We start from the raw sequence: 9,235 nt of genomic DNA, 5'->3' as shown, positions 1-9,235 counted from the left end.
TTGTATTGATGACTTTCAAATCTGCTCTTTGATTATTGTTTGTATTGACTCCAATAAGCCACGGTGCAGGACCAGGAATGCAGAGCCCTCTGGTGACAGGACCCAGAAAGACACAGACACCTAAGGCATCTTGCTAAGGCACCTGAGGCTCAGGAGTCAGACTGGGAACGCCTCCACACCTTCACACTGCCAACAGGAATCTTCCGTGCAGATGGGATCTTCTTGTCCCCCAGGCCGCTTCCATCCTTTTCTAGTATGCCCCAGGGCCAAGACACAGAAGACAGACACATCAGAGCAGTTAGAACTGAGCCACCATCAGCAGCTGACCCCTAACAAAATGGGGATCCTTCAGAGAAGAAGGAGTATCATAAGGCCCAGGATTTTTGTGGTCCCTGAGGAATAGGTCATAGGTATGTGCTAGTGGGTGCCTGTTCTTTAGTCGCAAAATGTAGGAATTTTTTTCTAATATCTTAGAATTTTGTATAATGTCCAATGAGGAATTGGGGGAAGATAAACAAGGTAATGTGTTGGTTCTGCCAAAGATAAGAAATTCCCTTCTTTCCAACCTATTTCCTTCCCCTGATACATCACTCCCTTACAATATAAACAACCCAGTCCTATAATGCACATCACCTAGACTTCACAGGGTCTTGACAGGCCTCAACATTCTCCTTTTGAGTAAGGCATCCACCAGAAACGTGGGCATGTAGCTCAGGGGGATGAAGGTGAATTTGGCATCCCAGCCAGCTGAATATTGGGTGCGAGGGTGACAGGAGACCAGGGCATGCTCCAAGCAGTCAGTCACAAGGGACAGATCCTCACACCATAATGACTTGAATTTCTGAAGATTTTCAAGGACTGTTCAGAAAGACAAACCATTGAAATACAGTCTTACTTCAAAAACTCACAGATTTTCATTACATACTGAAAGTTATTGATTCATTATGTTGTGTGAACGTTCGTTCAGTCGGAGGTGCTGAGATAAGGAATGTGAGAGAAATTATATTTCATGGAGGGCCCAGACTCGCTCAGATCCTGTGACAAAAGGTTATCAAACTACTGTGACAAAAAAATTATCATCCTACTGGGTTCAATACAGTGACTTCATCAAATGAAGTTACAGGAAGAATAGTGAGGCAGCAAGGCACATTGTTTCCTTTTGTCTGGTCTCTGAAAGAGATATAAATCCCAAAACTGAAACCTTTCCTGGACTAGAGCGTCTAGGTTTGCATCTCAAAGACAAGCTGGGCTAGAATCTGGAATCTACATCCCAAAGACTAGGCTGGGCTATCACCTGAAATCTTCATGTCACAGATCAGGCTGGGCTCCCACCTGAAATCTGCATGTCAAAGACAAGCTGGGTTCAGGTTTCTGTGAGAAGAGGGAAATTGAATCTTTCCTTAAACCAAAATTTATGAAATTATTTACTGAAGGCAGCTTAAAGAAAAATATGTTCAGCTTCATCCACACCAGTCAGGACACATGAGAAATCTCGCCCATTTTCATGGGTCCCTATGTTCCTACCCAGGTGCAGTGCAGTCTACATGGGCTAATTCTGATGGCTCAGTCCAGCCCCAACACATTAATAATTTAAAGTAATAATAATTCTCCTACAGGTGTATGTGCTAGGTCCCAAATCCAAAATCTTGCCTTCAATAATCATTGTGAGGGACAGGCTCAACATGGACCACCAGAATTAACTTAGCTTAGCTTAACAGGAACCCACATTGCAAAATAACTTGTTTTTCTGCCCCTGAGCAAGGAACTCGGATACAGGTGCCCCAAGTTTCAAGTCATGAGAAGGGTGGGGGTCAGACCAGAAAACCAGTTGTCTCTCACAAGATCCATGTCACAAGACCCAGGACTGCCCTAAAAACCAGGACGTTGCACTGACGCAAATGCTGATCTTTAAACTATAGGCTAAGGAGTGATGTACTTTTAAATGGATTGGTTAGGAAAGTATGTGTTGTTATGAATCTATTGGCTATGAAATGTGCGGGCTCTACTATAACGGCCAGTGAAGGCCTATATACAATCTCCTTTGGAGAAGCTCGGGGTCTTGCCCAACCTGCTGGACCTGCATGTCTGCATAGGCGACTCGACCCTGGCTAGTCAGTCTTACAATAAAGCCTGCTTGCTGTTTGCAGTCTCTGGAGTCTCTTTGTCGTTAAAGGGAGATTTTAATCCATGCCCTAACACCATCATGGATTTCCTCTGAGAGTTTCTCATTTCTTCACACAGCATACTCTTTTCGTGAGGGTCACTGTAGTTCCTATTTAGAGAATATGTACTCGCTCAATCTCGAGTTGTGCACAAGTATGACAACTCTAGACTCTGAACCAGCTTATCTAACATCAGGTTACTATGAGTCCTGGAAAATCCTAACTCTGGTTCCAGTTATTGCAAAGAATGAGACACAATGAGAGATTGGTTTCTTGGACTAAAAGACCTAAATTCTTGTCTTGCTTACTATTGCCATATGGACAAAAAAACATTGTATGAATGTTCCTAGTTATGCTGACTCTAACCTAGACATGGACTAGGACTGTAGGAGGAACTGATGAAAGACCCAGAGTTCCAAGCATTATTTGCCCACACCCCATCCCCCCCCCCCACCACCACCACAGTCCAGTGCACTCATAGGCCATCAGAGAGTTTTCCCCATAGATGTCCTTGACTTCTGGACTGGCCTGATCCCATGCATCCCAAAACTTCTGAGAAATATACCCAAAATTGTTCATTTTAGTCTTGAAATTACCAGGCTTAATCACAGCCACCTTTACCCCAAAGAAGGAGAGCTCCCTCCTGCAAATACAGAGTACAAAAATTAATTTCAACGCCTTAAGGAGAAAAAACAAAAAAGAACCACAAAGCTCACATAAACCAAATAACTTTCCCAGAATTGAGAAGGAATAAATACAAAATTTGGGGAGTTAAAGTAAAGAGCGCTGTGATGGTAACATAGTTTTATAGAAGGCTTCTCCATATTCCTAGATAACTAACATATAAAAACAAATTAGGTGTAAAATCTTGCACTTCTATCAGACATTGTTTACTCATAGATTCAACAAGTTCCACCACTATCCACACCATCAACATTCCCATTTTATCCTTCCCTCACCTCCATTTGTCCAACCTCTACTCTGCTGTTGTCATTCCAGGGTTAACTATGACTTCTGCTGTCTTGACCATTCTCTAAGAAAGAGCTCCTTGTTAGGAAAGATGAAGTCATAAAATTTGCGCATAAGTGGATGGTCATGAAGAGTAACATGTTAAGTGAAATGAGTCAGAAAGAGAGGAACAGACATAGAAAGACTGCATTCCTTTGTGGAATATAAAATATCTTAATGTGAGACTAACACCAAAGGACAGAGAAGACAGGTCCGGGAATATTGCTCCTTAATTGGAAACCTGTCTTATGAGCTTGAGAAAAAGGCAGCTGAGATAGAGAAGGGATCACCAAGCCAATGATAGTTGGAGGGATCACTCGGGATGGGAGATGTGTGCTGAAAGTAGATAAATAATCAAACATGATGACTTCTCATTATCTGTATTGCAAACCATAATGCCTATAAGTAGAGAGAGGGTAAGAGGGAAGAAACTATTGGCCAGAGAGGCAGAGGAGGGGTGGGAATGGGAGGTGGTCGGAATACTGGGGACATTGGTGGTGGAAAATGTACACTAGTTGAGGGATGGGTGTTTAATCATTGTATGACTGAAACTCAAACATGAAAGCTTTATAAGTGTAGTTCGTGGTGATTAAATTTAAAAAAGGAAAAGAAAGATCTCTTGGCATAGAGGGTAGCAAGTTTGAAAGTGCCTGCCTAGAGTTCAAAAAGTAAAGGGTTAAATCTGTAGTAGCACTGTGCTATGCCACTATCACAACCTTTGGGTTCCCTGGAAACACAATAAAAGCTAGTTGTGCAAGCATTATGAACAAGGGTGCTATGCCTAGTCATTTCACAGCAGAAAAAGGAAGGGAAAACCAAAAACATTTTGTGTATAAGCTTGTATAAAAGCTCATTTCTCCAATTTCACAGTCATCTGTACATTGAAATCATTAGGTCCATAAATCTAAAATAGTAGCTTCCCTGCTGATTTCCTGGCAGGAGTTCTGCTGCCAAGAGTAAGAAGGTTCACACTTTCCAGGAATCACATCCATCTAGAAGCCACCAAAGTCATCTGCTAAGGTTTCCTTTAACAAGAGACCAACCAGTCCTCATCCTTACCACGAACCCTGCAGCATCGGGTGTCAACCACTCTGACCCTGGCTCGACTCATCACAACCCTCATTTAGGAACCTTCCTGCATTACATTAACAAGTTAGGTGCTTCAGTCTTCAACTCAGGTCCTCCCTCCAGGATGTTCACCAATGCAACAACTACAGGATCTTGGGACTCGGTGGCCAACGTTGTGAGAGGGGGACACAGTACATCCATCCCTGTCTTTTTCTTGAGCCTCACACTGTGCTTTGTTTGCTTTGTCCACACAGAAGTTCTCACAGAAGTTCCCAGGAATATCCATCAAGCACAGATAAATGCTCTAAGCCAAGTTCATGGTCTCCTGTGTCAGAATATTATAGAGTTGATGTCATGCGTGCAGCTAAATCATCTCTTTTTTGTTCTTCAGGTCCATTGCCTCGAGCCCTCACCCAGAGAAAAGATGGAATTAGAACCTACAGGACAGATTTCCAACCAGAGCCCAGAACATCGTTGGAGCCTTCCAATGCAAATGGCTCTAAGATGTCAAAGAGATCGACAAGAAAGAGATGGAGAAAGTAGGTGGTAAAACGGCGAGCCCATGAAAGGTCCCAGAAAGCAAAGCAGCAGGAGCGCCACAGGGTAGTCTCCTCTACCCTTACCTGAGGGAGTCAGAGAAGGCCTCAAGACCAAACTTGGAGATGCTGTAGCCACCACCAACTAAAGAAATACGACCAGCAACACTGGAGACGTTGACCACTCGACCTCTGGCCTTCCTCAGCAGGGACAGCAAGCTCAGAGTCACCTCGATCACCCCCAAAAGATTCACTTCCAGTGTCTTCATGAAGTCCTTTTTCGTCAACCACTCGTTGGGGGCCATGAGCCCTGTAATGCCAGCATTGTTCACCAGACCCCACAGACCTGGACACAGGGAGGTTTGGGAGAGCACCAGTGTGTTGTGCCTCGAGCAAGATCACAGCTGGGGTCCCACACCCTTCCCACAATAGGACATGGAGAGGTTGCACAGGGTGTGGGTAGAACAAATCCAACAGATTGTCTACAGGGCTGAACTTCAGTAGTGTCAGCTACTGGAGGCTAGAATGAGCCTTTGGGTCTCACACACCAATTTTATGGTTGAAAAATTATAAACTTTATCTGAAAAAAAAAAAACAGCCCCAGAACAGATGACTGGTTAAAGAAACTTTAGTATATCTACACAACGGAATACTATGCAGCTGTTAGAAAAGATAAAGTCATGAAATTTGCACATAAGTGGATCAACATGGAAAGTATCATATTAAGTGAAATGAGTCAGAAAGAGAGGGACATAGAAAGATTGTGCTCATTTGTGCAATATAAAGTAACAGAATGGGAGACTTACACCCAAAAATAGTAGAGATGAGTACCAGGAGGATTGCTCTACGGTGTGAAAGCCGGCCTCACATGCTGGGGAAAATGGCAGCAAAGATAGAAAAGGGAACACAAAGTAAATGGTACTTGAAGGGTCTGCTCGGGATTGGAGATGCGAGCTAAAAGGAGACTATAGACCGAACATGATGGCCACTCAATACCTATATTGCAAACCACAACGCCCAAAAGGAGAGAGAGAGCAGAAGAGAATGTCCTGCCACAGATCTGGGGTTGGAGGTGTCGGGAGGGATACTGGGATATTGGTGGCGGAGAATGGCACTGGTGGAGGGACAGGTACTCGATCATTGTATGACTGAAATCTAAGCACGAAAGTGTATAAGTCTGTAAGTGTACCTCACAGTGATTCATTTAAAAATTTAAAAAACAATAAAAAACAAAAAAGAACATAAAAAAGAAAAATTATAAACTTCACCTACATTTTCATGTATCACAGAGTCTGCAAAGTGGGTGTGACACAACTATCGCTTGAGCAAAGAGGCAGAGGGAAGAAAGGAGAAAGTAAAGAAATGTAGGATTAAACAAAATATATAAAGACAACACCATTTTTAGAGGGTTGATCCTACTTAGGAAATATGTTGGGGTTTTTTTGGGGGGAGGTGTTTGTTGGTTTGGTTTGGTTTGGTTTGGTTTGGTTTTAATTTTGGATTTTGACCACACCTCTCTGTCCTCTGGGCTTACTACTGGCTCTGGACTCAGGATCACTCCTGGTGAGCCTTGGGAGATGTTGGTGATTCAACCTGAATCTGCCACTCGGGCAGAGCTCTACTCACTATACAATCACTTCGTCCAAACTTAATCAGGAAAATGCAGAAGGATCTAGGAGTTGTGTCCCACGAGCATCTCTCTGGCATGGCCATGGCCCCAGAGGCAAACGGACCTGATTCGAAACCCACCAGCTTTTGGCAGAAATGTGTATGGACTATGCATTAAGCTACAGTGCCATGCCCCCCCCCGGGAGGGAAAGGGTGTCTGTCTCTTCTGCCTCCCCCACCCTACCCCCCAGCGGCACAGTGACCTCAGAGCTTATTGGACAGCCAGGTATGAGCCACTGGTGATGGGGCAACTGTGGTCTCATGGAATGGGGGCAGAACCAGCACGTCCTTCCTGCCCCGCCGAGACCATTAGTCCTTCCTCCCCATGTGCAGCTCTCTGGCATGGCCATGGACCCAGAGGCACAAAAACCAATTTCGGAACTATGTGGCTTTTGACAGAAATCCCTCCAGACCTAATTAGTAAAAAGCAGAAATCCAAAATCGCATGGCCACTATCGTGGCCACGCAACATCATATGATCTTCATAACCAGCAATAGAAAACAATTTATTTCACAATGCCTTTTCAGCAGGTCTGATTGTTGGGGGGAAATTCCAAATAATAAAGGTGCATCTTTTGTTGAAATAATGAATGTAATCAAAGTAGAGTGAGAGTTAAGTGGAAATCATCTGCCTCACAGGCACAGGGAGGGGTTGGATGGGGTATATTGGGGTTCTTGGTGGTGGAAAATATGCACTGGTGAAGGGATGGGTGTTTGATCATTGTATGACTGAGACTTAAACCTGAAAGCTCTGTGACTGTTCTCACAGTGATTCAATAAATAATTTAAAAAAAGAAAAATGCAGAGGATCAGTCATGTCAGTTTTATGTGGTGGGATACCATTATGGAACATATGGGGGACACCAGTAGTATATAATAGAAGTATAGACAACTTCAGTTCAAATCCGGTACTGATCCAAGCTCTGCATAAAACATCCATTCCAATATCTCTCTCCTACCCTTAACATACAGACTATTCCAACTCAACGCAAGATTCAAGAAAAGATACTCCTAACTTCTCCTCACTGCTCCACCATCCCTGGGGATGCTTGTCTCTGGTGGACATCAATAGGCCAATACCCAAACTGGAGTCGACCCCCTCCCTAACAGTTGGCTCCCTGAAGCCTCCACACCTGATCTGTACCCCATTAAGGACAAACACTACAAAAGAAAAGGAAAGAAAAAAAGAATAGAAAAGAAAAGAGAAAAAAGAGAACTCCAGCTGAGAGATGACTCAGGAAAGGTCACATCTCAAAAGGAAACATTTCCCCAACAACACAGTGATTGTGTGGTCAATGCAAGAGGCAGGGACACAGGCTGGGAGGTTCTGACTGAGAAATGTTCATGGAACTCAAGTCCTGAAAGATCCCAGGATTCTGTCGGGGGAGCACAGTCAGAGGCTCCCCTTCAGATACAGATCCAGCAGTCCATAGTACCTGTCTCCCGTGCGCTCCTTCACCCACTGTGTGGCCACAGCGATGCTCTCTGAGTTGGTGACATCCAGGATCACTGTGTCCAGCCTGTTTGAAGTCTGCGCCCTCAACAATTCGGCCCCCTTCTCTCTGTGACACGCAGCCAGCACCCTCAAGCCCCGCTGGTCCAGCTGCTTGGCCAGCAGTTTCCTGAAGCCCGAATCACAGCCCGTGATGAAGACGTACTTGTCCTGCAGCTGGCTCACCACCTGCCTTTCCCGGTACCAGCGCACAAGGTGGTACAGAGCCACCAGGGCCACCAGGTACAGCCACATGACCTGTAGAAGACAGAAATTTAGTCCCTGGTGACATCAAGGACAGGTCTGTGTGCATGAAAGCAATATTGAGCATGGGAATCCTAGGTTGTAGACCAGACTACAGGCTCACTGCAAAGGCTCCCCATGTTTTTCTGTTTTACCACTTTAGTGAATTCTCACCCCTCCTACTATGCTCTGTATCACATTTTCCTAAATTATTTCCACTCAGGACCCTTTTAACCTAAGAAAATTTTACACAACTCCAAGCATTTGAGTATATAAAATAAATGCACAGAACTTTGTAATTCAAAGTGATTCCATTTTAAAGATTAATTAATTTAAAAGAAGTGTACACTAATTAATTTAAAAGAAGTTATCAAACATTTATTGATAACACATCATAAAGAAATTTATTTTTAAAATATTCTAATGGTTAGGTGACTCCATATTATGTGTAACTCAGTTGAGACAAGGCTCAGTGCTACTTTGACCAGTCAGTAGATGCTGTCAGATTCCCAAGAACTTCCAGGATTCCCAACCAAGCTCTAGGCTCACCCTCCCCTTTTCTCTCTCTCCTAAACCAACACTTGCAAGGCACACACATCGGAGGTTCGTTTAGTTTTCCTGAGTGAGCATCTTCTAATTTAAATTTTTCCTAGTCTTTGGACTCCTGAGTCCCTTAGATCAACAATAACCTAAAGTTTGGCGAACAAGGGGGGCTTCAGATCCACTTCCATTATGATGTGTTTAACACTAATGGGGCCTCCCCCTGCATTTGGGATTCCCATCTGGCTCAGCACACAAACACTCCTGAGACCCCTAGTCCCTGTCTGTCTCTCAAGGATTTGGAGGAAAAGGCAAGAAGTGGGGAGATCCTGCCTGATAAAGGGGTTTATGAGCAAGAAGAGACTGAGCACAGCAGAGGGTGTGTGACCTCAGAGAAAGAGCAGGAGAAAACGAGGAGCACGTGGGGTGTAGGCAATAGGGAAGCTTCTCTCAGTGGCAGAGAGTGGCTGAGGGACATACACAGAGTGATTCTCAAGGTCACTCTCTTTGAGATGCCT

The 9,235-nt window shown here is 44.2% G+C and overlaps 1 protein-coding gene across 1 annotated transcript; it reads right to left on the bottom strand.

Annotated features, from left to right (window-relative positions):
- Positions 1-640: 640 nt before the first annotated feature.
- On the bottom strand, positions 641-8,189 carry LOC130029092 (retinol dehydrogenase 16-like). Its single transcript, XM_056119977.1, has 5 exons — positions 7,880-8,189; positions 4,862-5,123; positions 2,626-2,805; positions 1,149-1,170; positions 641-817 (listed from the first exon to the last, which is right to left on the bottom strand). The coding sequence occupies exons 1-5, from the start codon at positions 8,187-8,189 to the stop codon at positions 641-643; spliced, it is 951 nt and encodes a 316-aa protein (XP_055975952.1).
- Between the last annotated feature and the right edge of the window lie 1,046 nt (positions 8,190-9,235).

The sequence above is a fragment of the Sorex fumeus genome, unplaced genomic scaffold (assembly GCF_029834395.1).
Source record: "Sorex fumeus unplaced genomic scaffold, SorFum_2.1 ptg000042l, whole genome shotgun sequence".
In the NCBI taxonomy this organism is placed as follows: domain Eukaryota; kingdom Metazoa; phylum Chordata; class Mammalia; order Eulipotyphla; family Soricidae; genus Sorex; species Sorex fumeus.
Note: the sequence above shows the minus strand (reverse complement) of the source record. Positions and strands in the feature narration are given on the sequence as shown.

What these genes read in the sequence shown, in the direction of transcription:
- LOC130029092 (XM_056119977.1), bottom strand. Translation starts at nt 8,189, where the DNA reads ATGTGGCTGTACCTGGTGGCCCTGGTGGCTCTGTACCACCTTGTGCGC. An exon ending in GCCTTCTCTGACTCCCTCAG is followed by an intron (nt 2,806 to 4,861) that starts GTAAGGGTAGAG and finishes CTGTATTTGCAG; the next exon opens with GAGGGAGCTCTCCTTCTTTG. An exon ending in GCCTATGAGTGCACTGGACT is followed by an intron (nt 1,171 to 2,625) that starts GTGGTGGTGGTG and finishes TATCTCTTTCAG; the next exon opens with AGACCAGACAAAAGGAAACA.